Genomic DNA, 20,102 nt, shown 5'->3' with positions numbered 1-20,102 from the left:
CGACGGGAGAGGCCACAACAGAGGGAGGCCCGCATACCTCAAAAAAAAAAAAAAAAAAAAAAAAAGACTCCGAGAAAGATAAGAGACTGTGTATTAGCAGGTTATCTTCAGGGCCAGACTGGGAAGCCCAGGGATCAACCTCAAGGTCACCTCAAGAAGTGCTAGACTCTGCTGAGTAATCCCCCCAAAGAGGACGAGATCACAGAATACTGGCACTGACCCAGACCCTGGAGATCATCTCCAGGTGATAATCCAAGCAAGACATTTACAGCAGAGCACCACCATCATCCTATAACCCAGCCCCCTCATTTTGTAGGTAACGATCGGGTGTGACTTGTCCAGCATCATACAGTAGCCACAGGAAGCTCTAAGAGGAGACCTGAGGTCTCCTGAGGCCCCGGTACATCATGTACAACCGTTCTCCCTGTTCCGAGGAAAGAGGACGGGGTCCTCCCAAGCAGCTCTCTGGCCTAACAGTGCAAAAAAGGGACAGTCTCTCCATACCTATTCCTCTCCTAAATGCCACCCCCCAAGGTCCCAACCGAAAGGGAGCTGAAGGCAGGTGGACCAAGGTCCTGCTGAACCCCATATCCCGGTGAGCTGGAGAGCCCAGGGTTCTGTCTGCTTCCACACCCCCAGGAGGTCGAGCCCAAAGACAGCAGGCTGCTGCTGTCCCACAATTGAGAGAACCCTTGGCTCTGGGCCTGGAAGGAGAAGGAAAACTGAGGCCCAGATTTTACTTCCTTTGAGGCCCACAAACCCACACAACAGGACCAGAAACTCCCTAGGAATTTCTGAAGTAGAGGCCTCAGCCAAATGCAATAGGGCAGGGAGTGGAGGGGTGTGTCAGCAAGGCCATCTCCTCGGGAGGGGAATCCGAAGGGGGCCGCTGGCCAAAAGAGGAAGAAAGGTAGCTGGGCTACCTACCAGGGAGCTGGAGCCCTGCGCTGGTTCCCGCCTCCCCGCAACAGGACACCCGGGGAGGGGGTGCCGACCAGCAGCAGCAGCGTGGCAGGCTCAGACCCCACCCCGAGCAAAAGGCCGCTTCCCCAGCCCGGGCCTCCTCTTGACCCCAGGGCACACTTCTGAGTCCTGGGAGCCAGCCCTGCTCTGGGCCCTGATTCAGCCCCACACTGGAGTAACCCTTGGCGACTTAGGAGGTCATCACACCCAGCACCTCGGCATCTGCAGACGTCTCCTGCTGGACTGTGGCTACCACACCCCCTTGAAATGTACCCACTGTCACCGTCCATCCAGTATTTGGTGAGTACCTACTATGTGCCGGCAGGAAGCTCCCGAGGAGTCACCCTTTCTTGGGGTGCAGAAGCACGTCTCCCTCCCCAGGCCTGGGCCTCCCAAAGAGAGAAAGAACATGGTTTTTATTTTGGGGAAAGGGAGAGGAGGCGCTAGGTAGACATTATCAGCAAAGTCACAGTCTGGTTCAAGACCTCTACAGTAGATTGCAAAAATAGCCCCAATTCTTCACCCCTGCCTACATCTACCCCCTCTGAGAGTAACTTTAGAGTGTCATCTCACTTGTTAAAAATGCAAAATCTCAGGCCCCACCCCAGACCCACTGAATGACCAACACTGAGGATGGGGCCCTGAGACCTGTGTTTTAACAAGCCCTCCAGGTGATTCTGATGCACGTTCAAGTTTGAGAACCACTGCTCTACTCCACAAACCACCCCTATCCTTCTAGGCTTCAAGGCTCTGGGATGAGGTGGCATGAGTGTCTGGACCCCAGTGGCACAGCCTTCAGGAGCCCCAAGTAATGGACCCCTTACTAGGAGGCCCCAGGAGACCCCACAAACCCACCTTCACTCATTCAAGGAGTCCCAAGTCAATCACAGATGAGTGACATCCCCTGAGAACCCTCCAAATGTCCTCAGAGCCTAGAGTTTCACAACAGTGCCCTAAGCAAGTGCGGTGAAGGCTGCCAACACGGCTGTCCTTTCCAGCTCTCTCCAGCCCATCCTCTACCTAGGCGCTAAGTGAGCAAGGCAAGGGCTGAGTGGCTGAGAGCCACGGGATTAGGAAGAACGGGCCAGAGCCGGGAAACCAAGCGGAGCCAGGAAACCAAGCGGGGACAGAGAGACATAACTGGAATTCCACTGGCTGCCCCTGGGATCCAGGCAAGACGGGCTCAGTCATGGCTTCCCACCTCCAGCCTCTTCCAAAACTCTATGTGCAGAGAACAACTAACTTCCATATGCTGCAGGAAGCCACTGTGAGACATACAACACACATTCATCTAGAAGCATTCCCAAATTCACAGTAGCTTTCTGTCGTTGCATATTTGCTTCATCAAGGAACAATAAAAGCAGAAGGGCTCTCTCCTGGGAGGAGAAAAAAATGGCAATGTGGTGTGAGTCCCTAAGAAGCTGACTCTCGAGCCCCGGGAAGAGGGTAGCAGACAAGGGTACAAGTGCCCCAGGGGACGAGAACCAGGTGTCAAAAGCACACGTGGGAGGAAAGAAAATAAGAAACAGACTGACTGCTCCTGCCCTCCCTCACCAAACACCAGTGAGTCTTTGAACTCCGATGGGGCAGACAGCAGCAGGTGAACGCAAAGAGCCACCCACAGAGGCAAGAAGCCCAGCTTCTGGTCCCACCTGCCACCTGTAAGCAGCTGTGAGACCCGGGCAAATCCCCCAAGTCCTCCAGCCCCTCCAGACGTCAGCCGTCTCATCCACGCGAGAGGGGTCGGAGCTCCTGCCACGTGGGGTGCGGGACAAGTGAGAGCAGAAAGGGAGGTGTGCGTGGCGACACGTTGTGTGTGACACCCTCTGTCACACAGACAACTACACAGGCAAGAACTGTACAAACAGATGTTTAGGAATGAAAACACCAAACTGGACAGTGGTCAATTCCACTGAGGGACAGGAATGGGACTGGGGAGAAGAGCACCGTGACCTCAAATCTAGAATGTTCGTCGTCTTTGTGAACTGGCCTCAGAGCAGAAAATGTAGAAATAACGGCTGTAACCACCTGAGCCTTTGCAGTCCTTTCTGAATTCTCTTACCCCCAGCCAAATCATCTCACACAGGTGTTGTGAGGATTAAATGAATTAATATCTATGAAACACTCAGAAACGTGCCTGGCCCATGGCACAGCACCAGCTTGCCTCATGCTTGGGGGAGGGGGTAGATGGTCCACTGTATATAATTCCAGACATACTCCCTGGGCCACAAGGTGGGCCTAAGCTGGCCTTGTCCTGAACCAGCAGCTTCCATGGAAAGGGACTGGGGGCAGGTCCCCTAGCCGGGCGCCCCTGGGCCCCAATGTGGCCTCACTGCCTGCACCAAGCAGCCCATTAAGGGGGTTCCAGACAGGCCCAGAGAACTGAAACCCCAATATGGAATTCCTTAATTTTTAAAAAGCTGATTATATACAATGAAACTCAATTTACCACTGTGTAACTTACCAAAAAAAAATAAATATATATAGGTGGCTTTCTTTGGGGCTAGAGTTTGGGGCGTCCTCAGAACTTCATGCATACAAAGATACCTCCAAACAGCCCCGGCCAGCACAGCATCCAGGAGGAAGGGCAGGAAACCAGGGGTCTGGCCCCCACTTCCCTCACCTCCTCCATCTCCCAGCTTCCAGGGCCAAGTCTGGAAAAGCACTTTGGGTTCCTGGAAAGAAAGGCCTTTCCGAAGTATCGGGAACTCTACTGGAAAGTGCCATTATATATTATCTGGAGGATGTCTGTGGTGTTTGAAAGGGGGCCACTCCCTTGCCAAAGTCAAGGCAGTGGCCAAAAACAACAGCGGGGCTTCTCAGAGCCAGACACACACACACATGAACACACACACACACACACACACACACACACGTGCCTGCATTCACGCTGACATACACATCCTCGCTCACTCACAGAACTAGAGGTCAAAACAGACACGGGACCTCAAAGCCACTGGCCCTGTCCCCACCAGACCCTCCCACTGGGGGAGGTAGTGATCCCATTTCCTGGTCTTGGGACTTAGAAGAATTAAAAGCCCCACTTCTCTCTCCATGCTCAAACCACAGGCTGTGACATGCACACATGGGACATGAGGAGAAAGAGTCTGACAGTAACAAGTCCCTTCCCACCCACATGCAGGACCTGCCACCCCTCTTCCAAGATGGAAAGCCAAGTTCCATTAGGAGACCTGCCTGAAGGGGGCCACCCACCTCGCCGCTCCCTCCCCTCGTGTCATTTCACCTACAGATGATTTGAAAACAGAGCCCAGCACCGCTCTGTTCTACTCCCGTCGGTTATAATCAGCTTTGCTGACGGCTTTTAAAAAATAAAATTTCAGGCCCATAAAAAACGCTCCCCTGTAAGCCCTGGCCTCAAATCACAGGCCTGAGACCACGCTCCACGGTACCAACCACCGCGGAACAGTAAACACAAGGTAGAGGAGGCTCCCTTCCCTTCCCCACACTATCACTTTTCTGCCCTCAGCTGAACCATTCAGGGCCTTTGATTTAGACCCTTAGCTGCAAGGTTCAGAGGGAAGAGGGGGCAGGAAGGGCACTGTCCTCCCCCCAGTGCTGTCCTCTGGCCTGGCCCGCGGCGCTGAAGCCAAAACTGCTTACCCCAGCCTAAGCCCCCAGACTTTCCCTCATCAGCTTTCTTAACAGCCTCAAAGCGCAAACCAGGGGCTTCCCTGGTGGCGCCGTGGTTGAGAATCTGCCTGCCGATGCAGGGGACGCGGGTTCGTGCCCCGATCCTGCCGTGAGAGGCCCGCGTACAACAACAACAACAAAAAAAAAAGCAAAAAAAAAAAAAAGCACAAACCAGAACCTCCACCTTTGTGTTTCACACGCACAGGGCACAGGCTTCTAAAATCAAAATAAACACTGAGCCTCAGCTACCTGGTTCAAAGGGTGCTAGGTTCCCCTGGTGACCAAACAAAGGGGCCGGCAGGAGCAGGTGAAGCTGAAGGAACCGAAGCAGCAGAGAAGGAGGGGACGTGGTTGAATTTCATAGCGGGGGAGCCAGTCCGCCGAAGCTGGGAGCAGCTCCAGGAGAGGCCACCAGGGACCTGAGTCTATTCCTGACAGTTACTCCTACTGAAAAGTGGGGAGAAATACAACTAGAATCCTCCACTATCTTTCCAAACGAGAAAAGGAACTTCGGAAAGGCCCACACCCACCCCTTTAGCCTCACAGACCCTCAAAGACCTGGATTCAGAACCAACTCTACCCCATTCAGGTTGCGAGAGGTAAAATCACTCCCCCTTTCTGAGCCTCACTTGCTCTGTCTATAAAATGGGGATAAGGCCTCACAAGTCTATACATCATGATGAATGGAGAGAAAAACCATATGTGAAAAAAAAAACAACCATATGTGAAAGCGTAAATGTTAAAAATCATGAACCATATAATGAGTACTTGGTTATATTCCATCTTGACTTGTTCCTTATTTCATTTCTATCAGCCATGTATCAATTAAAACATAACCTCCAAAATAACAAAGGGTGCGTCTGTACTTATGGTTAAGGGTGGAGTTCCAAGGTCATCCTGCCTGGGTTCATTCATAACCTGGCTTATTACCTGGTCAATCTTGGGCAAGTTACTTAACCTCTCTGAGCCTCAATCTCCCTATCTGTAGTAACAAGGGAAATAAAAGTACCTTTCTCAAAGGGGTTTTTGACAGATTGAGATAATCCAAACCATGCAACCTTCAATCCATGTGAACTATCAGTCTTTTAACTTATTTGGGGAAACAAGACTTTCTTAATAAATACTACTGGCTGGTTGTTGGATATAAAACAGACAACTCTCCTTTCCAGCCTTCCTTCTCTCATCTTCTCTTCCCTTCCCTGAAGGTGGATAGTGTTTACATCACCTCCCAGATCCTGGGCATGTGAAATGCTTTAAACCGAAATGAAAGGTTTGTTTTAAGCACCAAGGGTACCAGCACCTTCATTCCCAGCCCCTTCTCACTGTGAGCCTTCTGGTGTGAGCCTGTTATTTTATATCTCTAAGCTCAGGATCTTCATCTATCAAGTGTGATCATCCCACATGCCTTACAAGGCTGTTGTGAATGTTAAATGAGACCGCAGAGAACACATCCACCACAGAGGCCATGTGCAAGAGGGGTTTCTCTATGGCCCCCTCCCCGACACTGTGGGTGACAGGCCTGGAGAGGACCCCACAACCTCTCAGTGAAGAGTGGATCCCAGTCCAGAAGTAGCCCACTGTAGCCAAGGACCAAGCAGGCGGTTTCCAGGGTAACAGCATCCTCTGCAACTACTCCCGATTTCTATCCTCGGCTGCCTTTTATTCTCCTCCTGCCTCTGTACTGGGCTAAGTCACCTGTTCCCATTATTGCTAGGCAACCTCTGAGAATGGGCAGCTGTCTCCTGGGGTAGGACCCTGGCCCTGCCCTCCCCTCTTCATGCCTCAGGCCCTGGGGAAAGCTGCCCCACTTGGACCCACCCTGTTAACCCTGGGGATGGCAGAAGGTGAGAAGCAATCCCAGGCCAACAAGGCAGGTCCCATGGGACTCGGCCTTGGAGAAATGAGGAAGGCCACCCGTCCTCCCCCCAGCCCAGCCTTCTGTTTGCCTGTTCTTATCGGTGATCTATTCTTAAGCAGTTTCCAAGAAAAAGGCCACATGATGCTTTTTATGCAAGCCACCCTTCTAGATTATTTTCCTCTTCTCTTCTCCCACTCACTCACCATGAGCCTGTATCCCTGACCTTAGCGTAAACAGTGAGCAAGACAGAAAAGGTGGGCTCCCAAGTGAGAGGAAGAGGGGTAAGGATGGAGAGAGCTCACCTCTAGGAGGTGGGATGACAGGCAACTGTCATTCTCTTCTTATATTAGCATTTTCTGAGGGTTTTTAAAAATGGAGATATAATTCTTATACCATCAAAGTCACCCGTTTTAAGCCTACAGTTCAGTGGTTTTTAGTATATTCACAAGGCTGTGCAACCACCACTGCTATCTAATTCCAGAACATTTTCATCACTGGGTTTTGTTTTGTATATGTTTGGCTTTGGTTAAATCGTCCCGAGATTCGCAAGCATTTGCTTTGTAAGCAGGAGAGCGCAGTCTGAGCAGGCAAATCGGGAACCACAGTGCCGGCTACGGACCCCTGCTCCACCTCCCGCCCGCTGTATGATCTTGGAAAAGTCATGCGGCTGCTCCAAGGCAGTTCTGTCATCTGTAAAACAGGGTAACAGTATCCGCCTCGCAGGACGAGATGTGTTAATGCACGTAGAGTCCCTAGCACAGGGCCGGATACTTAGCACATGCTCTGAAAGGGTGAGCCACTGTGATCATTATGAGAAAAAGAATTTCTTCAACTTAAAAAAAAAAAAAAGAAAAAAATCCAGTCCTGGCTCTGCTCTCGGGCTGCCGGGACGGCCACTTTCTGCTCATTTGTCTGGGAGGGGCTGGAGCTGGGCGAAGGCCTTGCCCCACTTGGGGCGGCTGAACAGGGCACGAGGAGGGGGCAGGTGGGGGTCATGAATGTTGCCCGCGTGGCTCTGAGGCCAAAGGGTCACTACCTGGGACTCACTGCCCTCCACGGCAAGATCCTGCCAGGTAATCCCCAGCCAGGACATGATGGGGGGGTGAAGGAAGAACAGGAAAGACAAGCAGGAGAGTGCCTGACCAGCCCTCTCCACGCTGTTACCCTCTACCCGCTGAGACGGGAGGATTCTCGGACCTGATGCTCGGCCTGAGAACCAGCGAGCAATCTTGGCCATGTGTTAAGAGGAAGGTGGGCTCCCAGCGTGGCTCTGAGGGTCTCCTGCCCCCGCCACTCCCCAGGTGCCTGGCGTCGGCCACTTTGGGCAATTAGAACTTAGCAGGACCCTGCCTTGGCCGATGGAGACAGCACGCGGGGCTGAACCCCGAGTCCCAGCAGGGTGACCCCGTCTGACCAGGACTACGGAACCAGGCTACGGGGGCTCCTCTGCCTGCCGCCTCTTAGCCGAGACTCCTCTGGGGAGCTCCAGACTGGACTGGGCTTCCAGCACCCCAGGTGAGTAACTCAGCCCAGCTCCTGGGGCCCTTCCTGCAGCGATGTGGGCCCACTCTCCGAAGGGATAAAAACAGGGCCCTGGGAAGGCTCCCTGACACCACAGCCCTGGGCCGCACACACACCAGGTCCCAGGAGAACCTTGGGTGGGTCGCACGTGGGGGCAGCTCGGGTGGCATTGGTCCCAGCTACCACCACACCTGCGCAGAGGTGTGGGGCTCCAGAGCCCAACCTGTGAGCCGTACAAACAGCCTGCCCTCTCGGGAAGGCGACAGGTCAGCTCTGGGAGGGTCAGAGAGAATGGGGGGAGGAGGACAATGAGGGAAAACAACGGCAGGGTGTTCACACACACCCCTAACTGCCAGGGAAAGGGGAGGACACACACACACACACACACACACACACAGACACACACACACACCCCTAACTGCCAGGGAAAGGGGAGGGGACACACACACACACACACACACACACACACACACACACACACACCCCTAACTGCCAGGGAAAGGGGAGGACACACACACACACACACACACACACAGACACACACACACCCCTAACTGCCAGGGAAAGGGGAGGACACACACACACACACACACACACACACACACACACCCCAAACTGCCAGGGAAAGGGGAGGCTTCCCAGAAAGACCTTCCCTGTCACCTCAGGCAGCAGTGGTGGCTCCTGCTCTATAGTGGCCAATGCCACGCCCCCGGCCGTGACTGGCATGGCCTGGTGGGATTTTCTGTCTTTCTGGTTCCCTCTGCACCTAAACTGTCATTTCCACAACCCCACATGGGTGGAGCATCTGATACCTAACAGGGGTTCGATCAGCGCTCACTGATCAGCTCTCCACAAGGAGAAATGGTCCATGTTCTTACGCTGTGAAGGGACTAGAAGGTAAGGAGCAGAGACACGGCGCCTCCCTAGAGACACAAAGTAGCAGGTCTGTGGCTGGGTCCTGTCTCAGGCCGCCCTACCCTGGCAGGGCAGGAGGCACCAGGTCTCATGTGACAAGTCCTCCAGCCAGGTTTGTGGTTTGTGGCCACTGGCCAGGAGCCCAGCCCCAGGCCTTCCTCGAGGAGCTGGAAAAAGGAGGCCCAAATCCCAACCACAAATCCCAAACGACAGGACGCCCATTTGGTTTGACCTCCACAGAACCGCCCCACAAGGAAGGTCCCAGCGGTGAGGGCCTCTCCCAGCCCCGTCCCATTGAGCACAGCCTTGGCAGCCTTCCTTAAGAAGTCAGACTTCAGGAAATGAGTTTCCTCCTTTTCCCTTTGAAAAGGCTGGATCCTACAAGCCCATCTCGAGTGACCAGCAGGCCCTCAACGTCTCATCATTCCTCAGAACTGGAAAGTCTGGTTCGCCCTGTGCTCCGGGCACTCTCACATCTATCTGTCCAGGGCAGGGAAGGTGGCAGCCTCCACCCACAGCCCTGATGCTCCAGGTCTCGTCCATCTCTTCTATCTCTCTTTCAGGCTCTGTCAATCACTTCACCAACCAGTGGGGCACCTGTGCTCGGGGCACCTGTGCTCAGCGCACCCATGTGGGACAGGTTTCAGAGAGGAAGCAGCTGTAACGGGTCCTGGAGCAAAGCAGGGCTGGGTAAGCAGCTGGGGGTGTGGGCCGCCCCCAAAGAATGGCCTCAGCTAATTATCAGAGGAGGCTGAAGACATTCTAGAATTGTCTCTTTTAGAGGAAATCCATTCTCTGAGGTCATTTTACCTGTATTACAACCAGCTGACAAAGTTTTTAAGTACTTCAGCATTCATCTCTTCATCCTGGATACCCAGGGAAGTAGGGAAAGGGTAGGCAAGGGATTCTATACCATTCTATAGTTAAAGGTACTGAGCAACCGGAGAGGGCAGGTGACACTGAATGAGCCAGAGCTGACTTCGGGGTCAAAGGTCAAGGACAACACAACTCCCACACCCTTCTGGTCAACCTGGTCTCCTTCTGAAATGGTTTTATATACTACATCTTATCTCAGAGCATCATGGGTAAAGGCCATAGCAAATATGGTTCGTCAAAATAGTTAACATTTATTGAGCACTCACTGTATGCTAGGTGTTGTGCTAAATTCCCTACATACATTATTTGGTTTAAACCTCTACGCAGCTATTTCAAGTGGGAACAATTATTATCCCCATTTCCCCCTTGGCATCAAGACGCACAGCGCAGGTAAGTGATTCACCCAGGATCACACCACTAGTCAGTGGATGGGCCAAGACTTGAACCCAGTGTGCCCAGAGCATGTACACCTGCAGAGGTTGGAGCTGGGGTCCAGCCCCAGGATGGGGTGTTTTATCTGGAATGTAAAGCATTTCATCCCAATCTCCACCCCCTTGGCCCAGAGCTGGGAGCCATGCATGATGTCATTTATCCAATTATTCGCATCATTTCTGGACCATGTACAACAGGCCTGACTCTCTGCCAGGCAGAGCACAGGACAGGCTGGGTCCCTGCTCCCATGGACACTGGCACGGAGTGAAGCAGGAAGGAGTGAAGAACACTGGGGGTATGAGGATGGAGATGATGGCCAATTCTCTCCACTCTCAGGCTTTATCTCCACCAGGCATCACTCTGGCTTTAGAAGTCCTAACCTCCTGCCTTCAGGGTAAGCAGACGTCCCACTCCTCCCCAGGTAAACCCACCCACAGCAGGCCCTCCCCTCTTTGCAGTCCTCCATCTTGATCGGTGGCCTTGGTAGCTCCTGTGATGATGGTCTCACAGTCCAGAAGCAAGTGTAAACAAAGTGGCCTCTCTTCCTGCCACATCCCCTGACAACCTGGCTTGACGTGGGTATAGAATCAGCATCTGGGCCTATTTACAACCACCTTCTTTCACCTGCCAGGGCTGCCCCTCTGTTTGAACTTCCATCAGCTCAACAAATATTAATTAAGGTCCTACATGTTAAAAAAAAAAAAAATGGGCTGGCACCTGTGCGAATACACATTAAACCAGAGCCTCCAGGATTTAAGAGGGAAGAGAGAGAATAAAACTGAACAGCAGGGGGGCTTCCCTGGTGACACAGTGGTTAAGAATCCTCCTGCCAATGCAGGGGACCACGGGTTCGAGCCCTGGACCGGGAAGATCCCACATGCCGCGGAGCAACTAAGCCCGTACGCCACAACTACTGAGTCTGCGCTCTAGAGCCCGCGAGCCACAACTACTGAAGCCCACGTGCCTAGAGCCTGTGCTCCGCAACAAGAGAAGCCACTGCAATGAGAAGCCCGCGCACAGCAACAAAGAGTAGCCCCCGCTCGCTGCAACTAGAGAAAGTCCACACGCAGCAATAAAGACCGAACGCAGACAAAAATAAAAGTAAATTAATTAATTAAAAAAAAAATTGAACAGCAGAAGCTGCCATTTTACATATTCTCTGCTGTCAGCCCAGCAGGGGGGTATTAACTCCTTATTATAAATAAGAAATTGGAGGCTGAGAGAGGTTAAGTAACTTGCCCAGGGCCACAAGCCTAGAAGTGTAAAGCCAGGATGCTACTCAAAATCTATGCTCTCTCCAGCCCACCTGACCCCGGGCATGCGTGCGCGTGCGCACACGAGGACGTGGGTGAGATCCACATGAGGGAATAAAGTGGGGACTATGGTCATCCCCCCAAAATGGGCATTCAGACCTGGGGCCCCTGGAAAAGGTGACTTTGGCGCTCAGCCTCCAAGATCAGAAAGACTATGAAAGCCGGTAAACTTCCCCAATCCACTGCATTTTGTGTCTGGAGGCAGGGAGTCCAGCATGATGAACTCTGCACTGAAACATTCTTTGAAGGGACAAGCCGTGGCCAACCTGAGGCAGGTTCTTGACTCATGCTTGCTGCCTGCACAAACTTCTACCTGCATCTGCATCAGCCCAAGAAGTCTTTAATCTGATGCCTGTTAAGAGCCCCAAGGGGTGGGCAGGGCAGGCACACGGCCAGAGGAGGAAACAGAATAGAAGGGCCACAGGGACAGGGACCTCACCTGTCTAGTTCACTGCTCTACCCTCAGCACCTAGAACTGGGCCTGGCCCAGAGTAGGTGCTCCAAAAGTATGTGCTGAAGTTTCTAATAACAGTTCAGAGAAGTGAAATGACTTGCCCGAAGTCTCACACATAGCACTGATCGTACCAGGGCTTAAAACAGGGTCTTCAGCCTCCCACCCAGTGGCCTTTGTATCCCACGGCACTGTGTCTTCCTCCTCCCCGCCCTCACCCCCAGACTCACTCTCCGGCCTGCATCTAGAATGGTCGGCCTCTGTCCACTCGTTAACTCTGGTCCCACTCAACCCTCACCTCCCATGGTCAGCAGGGAGGGTGTCAAAAGCACCAAGTTACTTTAAGTCTGATCCTCCACTTGTTGTACCACTTTATATCCCCCCCAGCCCTCTGAGAACTAGGGGAAATGTGCAGAAACTGAGAGGTAACAGAATTAATGGCAGGAAAAAAACAAACCTTGGACCAGATTTTCCCAATCAGGCCCAGAGCTTGTGCCGTGTACCCCTCTCCACCAACGCCACCAAAGCAGGTGTTGGCTCCTCTTGGTCTGAGATCTTTGCAGGGTTGGATGCCAGACCCAGCTTTCCGGCCTCTCTCACCAACAAGGAACAAGTGAGGGGAAGCTGCCTGCCCAGAACACGGCTGCACCCCAGCCCCACCGTGCACCCGTCAGGATGCTGGGCTGGTTACTTCCCCCTCTGGCCCTTATTTCTTCATCCTCACGTGTGCCCAGCTCACAGAGCTGTTGGCAGTAACAACTGAAACAATATATATGATTAGAAGAGTGCCCGGCACACATCAGCCAATGCCAGCTCTTGGAACTGTTGAGTTTGTCTCTAGATAACCAACTTTCCCACGTGACCCTGTTCCCACCTGGCTGCCCAAAAGCCTGGTGCACACCCACTACCACCCAGGTCAGGGTTTTTGAGTGTGAGTGCGGGTGTGTGTGTGTGTGTGTGTGTGTGTGTGTGTGTGTGTGTGTGTAGAGAAAGAGACTATATAATTTTTCTCCCCAACTACTTTTAATATATTCATTCATTCATTTGATAATAATGAGTACTGTGTGCAGGTCCAGTGCCCGTTGCTTAGTCCCACAGTCCTTAAAAGGACCTAATTCCTAATTCTTGGGGAGTCCTGTCACTCCTGCCCCACCAGGCACACAGTAGGTGCTAGGCAAACAGGAATTTTTCCTCTTCTACTGCCCATGGAAGATCCCAAGATATCCACACCCTAATCCCTAATTCCACCTCTCACGTCCAATTTAAAATCTATTCTCAAGAAAGCTGCACCTTGGGGGGAAAAAAAAAAAAAGAGCCCCACCCTTTTCCGCATAGGAATCGCCAAATCACTCCCTTCTCAGTTTCACCAACAGCCCAACAGACCCAGGAGACAAACCGGATGAGGGAGGACTCACCTCTCCCTCAGCTCTCCCAGAGGGGCCGACAGGAAGAGGGGGAGGGGTGTTTAAGCAACTGCCACATGGCAAAGAAGTCAGCTCGAAGCCGGGAACCCTCGGATGCGGCCACAGAGGGCTGGGTCCAAGAGAAGCCAAGACCCTGGAGCTCAGGTCGCCCGGCTTCGGGAAGCCCTTTGTGCGCGTGTTTTAAATTACCTCTTCTTGTCTGATGAAGTGAGTAAAAGGGCGCCGTTTCAGGGCTTAGGATTCCTGAGTGAGCTAATACAGGATGCCTTTGGCTGAAAAAAAACTTCAGTCGGCTCCCTAAACTCCCCCCCCTTTTAAGTTTAAAAAAGGGAATGAATGTTACCATTTTTGGACATGAGCTTTCTCCCTCAAGCCCAGCCCTAACCGCACTATCCAGAGGGACGCGCCATCCTGTCCCCCCCCCATTCCCAGATCGGCAGAGGGGTGGAGGTGGGGGGTTGGGGGGTAAGGAGAGACCGGATGGGAGCGGGGAAGGGGGAGGGGGGTGTTCAGGGTACGTGGCCGCCTGGGGCAAGAGCTCACCGCGCAGGCAGGAAGCAGGGACAGGGTTGGGGCGCCCTCCCCCCCCCACAAGAGTGGGTTGTGAACTCTTCCTGCCACCGGCCACTGTGCCCGGGTCCCATCGCCAGCTCTCCGAGCCCAGCGCCGGTGGCGGAGCGCGCCCTCGCATGCGGCGCCTGGGACGCGCCTCGCTGGCTAAGCATGGAGCCCCCAGTGACTGACCCCAAATATCCCCGGAGACAATGCCTTGCCCTAGAGCCCCTCGACTCAGATCAAGCTGCCCAAATTCGCGATCTCCCGGGAATGAGCGGGGGGTCGGAGAGGCAGGACGCAGACGCAAGCCCATCTCCGCTCGAAGCTACCAACCACTGAGTTAAGCAATAAAACGGTTTGCCGTCCTGACCCCGCCCCCCCAGGGCCCGCTGGGGAGCTCGCGTTTGCCCCCGGGTTCTCTCGGCCCCAACCCCATTCTGGCAGGTCCACCTCCAGGCAGACCCAGAGGAGGCTGCCAATCCCGCCGGCGCCCACTTCCCCCTCGGCCTGCGGGCAGGGGCTGGGAGGACCAGTGCAGCATGTCCCCTCCAGGTACCAAGGCGACCCAGGAAGCGCGCTGCCACCGCACGCCATACGGAAAGGCGGTCAAGGGGCGGGGAAGGGAAGGGAAAATCGATCCGGAGCTAACAGCCACCGAGCCGGGGACTCAGCCCCAGCCTCCCGAGCACCGCCCCTGCGCCTTGCCCTCCCGGGGCTGCTGCGATTGTATAGCCGGGTGGCCTGGATAGCCCGCCCCAAGGCGACCTGCCCGACGGCGGCCCCACCTCCCCGCGCTTGGCCTCGGCGTTCGCGGGCTCTGGGACCCGGGCGCTCCCCCTTCCGCCCCGCGCCTGTAACCCAACACCCCTCCTCGCTGCGGCCGCGCATCCCCCGCCCCCGCTCGTGCGCGCCTGGAACCGGTTCGCTGCCGGGAGCCCAGAGCCCCGCGGGCGGAGTGGCCCGGGGCGGGGGGCTGCGGTGGGCTGGGGCGGTTGCTGACCTTCCTCTGCTGCTTCTCCCAGGCTGGGTCCAGGAGCAGGTCTCGATCCCAGTCCTCCTCGGGCTGCATGTAGTCATTGGTTTGCTGGGAATCATAATGGTCCATGATGGTGAGCGCGTGCTAGGGGCTGGATTTCTTCCTCCACCTTCTCTCCCGGCGGCGGCTGCTGCGGCTTGCTGCCCCGGCGTGGGGAGAGAGTCGGGGATGGGCTGAGCTGGGCTGGGCTGGCGGGGGCCGGGCTAGCTCCCCTGCGCCCGGTTCCGCCGCGGCGCTGCTAGCGAAGGCGGCTGCTAGGGGCGGCGGCGGCGGCGGGTCGAGCTTGCTGACTGCCTGCCTCAGGCGGCCGCTCAGACCTAATCTCCACACACACTGAGCGAGGCGGACACACTGGAGCTGCGGGAGCAGAGGCGGGCGGGGGCGAGGGGAAGGGGTAGAGCCCTCCCGAGGTTCTCCATTGGCCAGGCCGAGTTGCCCAAACTTCCCCCCATCGCCTCTCATTGGGAATTCCTGGCATCCGTCAGCCGGGCCGCGGCGCATATAGGTGGACTGGGCGGCCCCCTCCGGGCGCGCACGCCCCCGCCCACTCCCCGGGTTCCCACTCCCCGGCGGCTCATGTGACACCAGCTTAAGCTGAACGGGACCGAAGCCGGGGGACGCCTCCCCGAGCTCGGGGACCGAGCGGGCGCGCGCTCGGGAGCCCCAGGAGCCGCCGGGGGATTGGACACGCTCCCCGCCGACACGAAGGCCTCGAACTCCGGCGCGCCGGCGTCCTGCGCTCCCGCGCGCGCTCCAAACCCCAAGAGTGCCAGGAGCTGGAGGACAGACGCTAGGAAACCCGAAAAGCGTTCCATTTTCTCTTTCCCAGGGTCCGGAGAGGTCGGCACCCAAGGAAGGGGGGCGGGAAGTGCCGGAATGGAAAGGAATTTCCTGGGAATTTCCTGATTCTGCCGCCCCGCCCCGCCCTGCGCGACCCCGCAGACCCCTGCCCTCCCGGAGCCAGGTTTCTTGCCAGCCAACTGCGCTCAGAGGGCCACACAGCTTTCCCGCCTCGCCGCGGGGTCCTTTGCCGCCCGCCCCTGGGCTCAGGGGCTATGTCGCTCAGCTTCCCGGGATCCCCTGCGAGTCCCCGCGGGCTGGCAGGGCTCGAGCTACCCTCATATACACCTGGGCAGCATCCCGATAATTCCGAGTGATCTACCTACGCCACGTCCCTCCAACACACACCCCTGACCGGTGGAGAAACTGAGGTTCAAAGAGCTGAGCTTAAAAAGGGTTTATCAGGTTCTCAGGACTCCACAGGCCAACCCTGTAATCTTATGCCTGACAAACAAAGCCATATTGTTATTGGAGAAGGAGGGAGGGCAAGATTGACGAAACACCTTTAACTTCTTGGTGCCTGCCTGGGCTTCCTTCCTCAGGCCTAGTAAGAGGGAGCTCTACCCAGTGGGCTCCAGCAGTGACAGACACCAAGAAGAGGCAGGCCTCACACCCTGGTGGGCTCCTCTGAGGGGTCCTGGACTGAAGAACAGTAGCAAGAAGGCCTCCAATAGCTTATGCACAGAGTAGTGCTTAATCTAGATTTGTTCCCCTGAGGGATAACTGGGTCTACTGCAGAAACGCAAGTGTGTCAGTCCAGAGGTGAGTGAAGAAGTTAGAAAGGGCCGTGAATTAGGATACCTGAAAGGCCACAGATGGAAAAGGTGAAGAAACTGCCTGTGACTCCCAGGAGAGCCAGCTGATGCTGTTGTAAGCAGATATGGGTAGTGCAGATATGGGTGGTGCTGTCGCTTGCTCCCTGCATCATTAGTCAATCTCGCACGTTTATGCAAGTGTCACTGGTCAGCACTGTGCCTGCCACAAGTCCCTGGCTGAGGAAGCAGTGCTTCAGAACCACAGAGACAGCAGATTTGTGGACTATTTTATATCCACTTCTAAACTATGGCTCTAAACCTGACATAGAGGGTAATGATGGCGCCGTACCCATTCATTCACTCAAATATTTGCTGAGTACCATCCGTATGTCAGGGGATGTGCTGGATGTTATGTATCTAGAGATGAAAAAGACACACTCCCTGCCCCCATGCCGCCCTGCAAAGACAGACACAGAAACAAAAATATACTGCAAGGAGATAGATAGTTCCCCGGCCAGGGGATACAGAGTGGGGTACAGAGGACAAGCTTTGAGCCCAGCATAGGAAAGGAGGCTCCAGGTATCACTTTTTGGAGGAGGTGAAATTCAAGTGAGCCTTAAAGAACAAGAGTCAGCAAGACAAAGAAGAGAGTGGGAGGTTATTCCAGGCAGAAGGAACAGTGTGAGCTAATACATGGGGGCAGGAAACCATGGTATAAAAGGCATGCCTAGCATTTCAGCATGGCTAGACTAGAAACTCAGGGCAAGGAGGGGCAAGAGGTGGGGCTGGAGAGGTGGGCAGCAGCCAGAACATGAAGGCCTCCTGTGCCTTGTGAAGTGTGGCCCTGAGGGGAACAAGGCTGGCTGGAAGCTGTGACAACCGGTTGCAAAGGAATTGCAATAATCCAGATAGGAATGGTGTCTTAGCCCATTTGGGCTGCTCTAACAGAATACTGTAGATCGCATGGTTTAAACAAGAACATTCATCTCTCCCAGTTTGGAAGGCTGGAAAGTCCATGATCAGATTTGGTGTCTGGGGAGAGCATGCTTCCTGGTTTAAAACCAGCCATCTTTTCACTGTGCCTCACATGGTGGAAGGGGCAGGGAGCTCCCTATGGTCTCTTATATAAGGGCACTAATCCCACACATGAGGACTCTGCCCTCATGACCAAATCATCCTCCTCATACCATAATATTGGGGGTTAGGATTTCAACATATGAATTTGGTTGGGAGGGACATAAACACTGAGTATTTATCAAATGGAGAAGAGTGGATAGACAAGAAATACTTGATAAAACTGAGAGGCCTAGGAGTTTGGATGTGAGCAGGAGAGAGCGGAGCAGGAGAGAGAGGAGTCTTTGCTGCTCTCAACAAATGTTTTTGTTTGGTTGATTGGTTTTTTGTTTGTTTGTTTTTGTTATGTTTTGTTTGGCCACGTGGCTTGCAGGATCTTAGTTCCCCGACCAGGGATTGAACCTGCACGCTCAGCAGTGAAAACGCAGAGTCCTAACCGCTGGACTGCCAGGGAATTCCCTCAACAAATGTTTGATATGGGACAGACCATGCACTTTACCTATGTTATTTAAGCTCCACCTGTGACGTGAGAATGTCTCCATCTTACAGAGAAAACCAACTAATGCTCAGAGAGGTAGCTAACTAGTCCAAAGTTATATGTGACTCCTAAAACCATGCCTTTAACCCGGTGGTTCTCAACCCTGGGATAGTTGCGCACACACACACACGATATTTACACACACACACACACACACACACACACACACACACACACGATATTTGGCAATGTCTGGAGACATTTTTGGTTGTCACAATTGGTGGGCTACTATTAGCATCCAGTGGATAAAGGCCAGGGATACTGCTAAACATCCCACAGTGGACAGGACAGTCTCCCTACAACAAAGAATGATCCAGCCCAAAATATCAGCCATACCTAGGTTAAGAACCAGTGTTTTAGCCATAGATTTCTAGTTTAGAGGATCTGGTGAATAGTGGAAGTACAATCAATTGAGATAAAGAATTTTAGGTTTGGGAGCAGAATCATGGATTGAGTTTGAACCCACTGAACTGGAAGTGCTCTGAGAATGTCCGGAGTCAGCTGTCCAGCAAGCAGGTGATGGCACAGCCCTGACCTGAGGGGAAACAGGGTCTGAAAGTCATCTGACTACGGATAGTATGGACACCATGAGAGCTCTTCTGCTGAGAAGAGCGCCCAGCAGAACCCAGAGGATCAGGACTTAGAAAGGAAGTGTAAAAAACAAGGACCCCTGGAAAGAGAGGAAGTGGTCGGCAGGAGCGCAGGAAGCGCAGGACAACGTGGTGTCATAAAAATCCAGAGTGAAGCTTCAAAGGGAGGGGCATCAGCACCATCAGATATGGCAGAAAAGCCGGGAAAGTAAGGCCTGAAAAGTTGTTTTTAGACTCATACAGTATATGCACACTTTGGTTTCTGGATTTTTCACTCAGTTTAATGTCTGTGAGATTTGTTTATGTTGTGGTTTGTATCGGTAGTTGATTTTGTTCTTTGTTTTTCGTTTTCTATTTTTTCCTCCTGTGTAGTATTCCATTGCATAAGCATATGCTAAGTAATTTATCTACTCTCCTGTCAATGCATTTGCATTGTTTCCAATTTGAAACTGTGAATAAAGCTGCTGTGAACAGTTTTATATTTTTATGTGTCTTTTTGATGAACATATGCATTAATTTCTCTTGGGTATATATATATATACACCTAGGAAGGGAGTGGTTGCATCATAGGGTAGATATAGGTTTCATTTTAGTGGATACTGCCAGTTTTTCAAACTGGCTGTAACAATTTACTCTCCAGGCAGCAGGATGTGAGAATTTCACTTGCTCCACGTTCTCCCACCACTTGGTGTTATCAAAAAAAAAAAAAAAAATTTTTGTTTTAAATTTTAGCCATGAAGATGGGTGAGTAGTGGTCTCTTCTTATGAGTTTAATCTGTTCATATGCTTATTGACCATTTGAGTCAATAACTGTCATTCTCACTGCCATTGATAATAGCAATTGATATTTTTAGCTGCTTGAGATAGATGATGACGTGCAAATTTTATTAATTTCCCCAAATTTAATTCACTCATTCATTCATTCAACAAATATTTATCAAGCAACTGCTCTATGCACAGCACTGGGCTGGAGAGTAAAGATACAAGAGCAAACAAGAAAGATGTGGTCCTGTCTCTCTTAAAATAGGTAATAATCCCACTACTGGGCATATACCCTGAGAAAACCATAATTAAAAGAGTCACGGGGCTTCCCTGGTGGCGCAGTGGTTGAGAGTCCGCCTGCCGATGCAGGGGACGCGGGTTCGTGCCCCGGTCCGGGAGAATCCCACATGCCGTGGAGCGGCTGGGCCCGTGAGCCATGGCCGCTGAGCCTGCGTGTCCGGAGCCTGTGCTCTGCAACGGGAGAGGCCACAACAGTGAGAGACCCACGTACCGCAAAAAAAAAAAAAAGAAAAAAAAAATAGAGTCAT

General features: G+C 53.3%; 1 protein-coding gene across 3 annotated transcripts in view; it reads right to left on the bottom strand.

Annotated features, from left to right (window-relative positions):
- The window catches only part of ACTN1 (actinin alpha 1), a 104,813-nt gene extending 89,470 nt beyond the window's left edge, over positions 1 to 15,343 (bottom strand). For 2 of the 3 annotated variants that reach the window (XM_024115541.3, XM_024115531.3), the window contains exon 1: positions 14,960 to 15,334. In XM_024115541.3, the coding sequence (XP_023971309.1) occupies positions 14,960 to 15,064 (105 nt within the window). In that variant the 5' untranslated portion in view covers positions 15,065 to 15,334. Of the gene's footprint in view, positions 1 to 14,959 lie in introns of all 3 variants that reach the window. The other variant, XM_024115535.2, reaches the window with a different exon arrangement.
- Positions 15,344 to 20,102: the final 4,759 nt, after the last annotated feature.

Source organism: Physeter macrocephalus, chromosome 11 (genome assembly GCF_002837175.3).
Source record: "Physeter macrocephalus isolate SW-GA chromosome 11, ASM283717v5, whole genome shotgun sequence".
Lineage (NCBI taxonomy): Eukaryota > Metazoa > Chordata > Mammalia > Artiodactyla > Physeteridae > Physeter > Physeter macrocephalus.
This window is presented reverse-complemented; position numbering and strand designations above follow the sequence as displayed.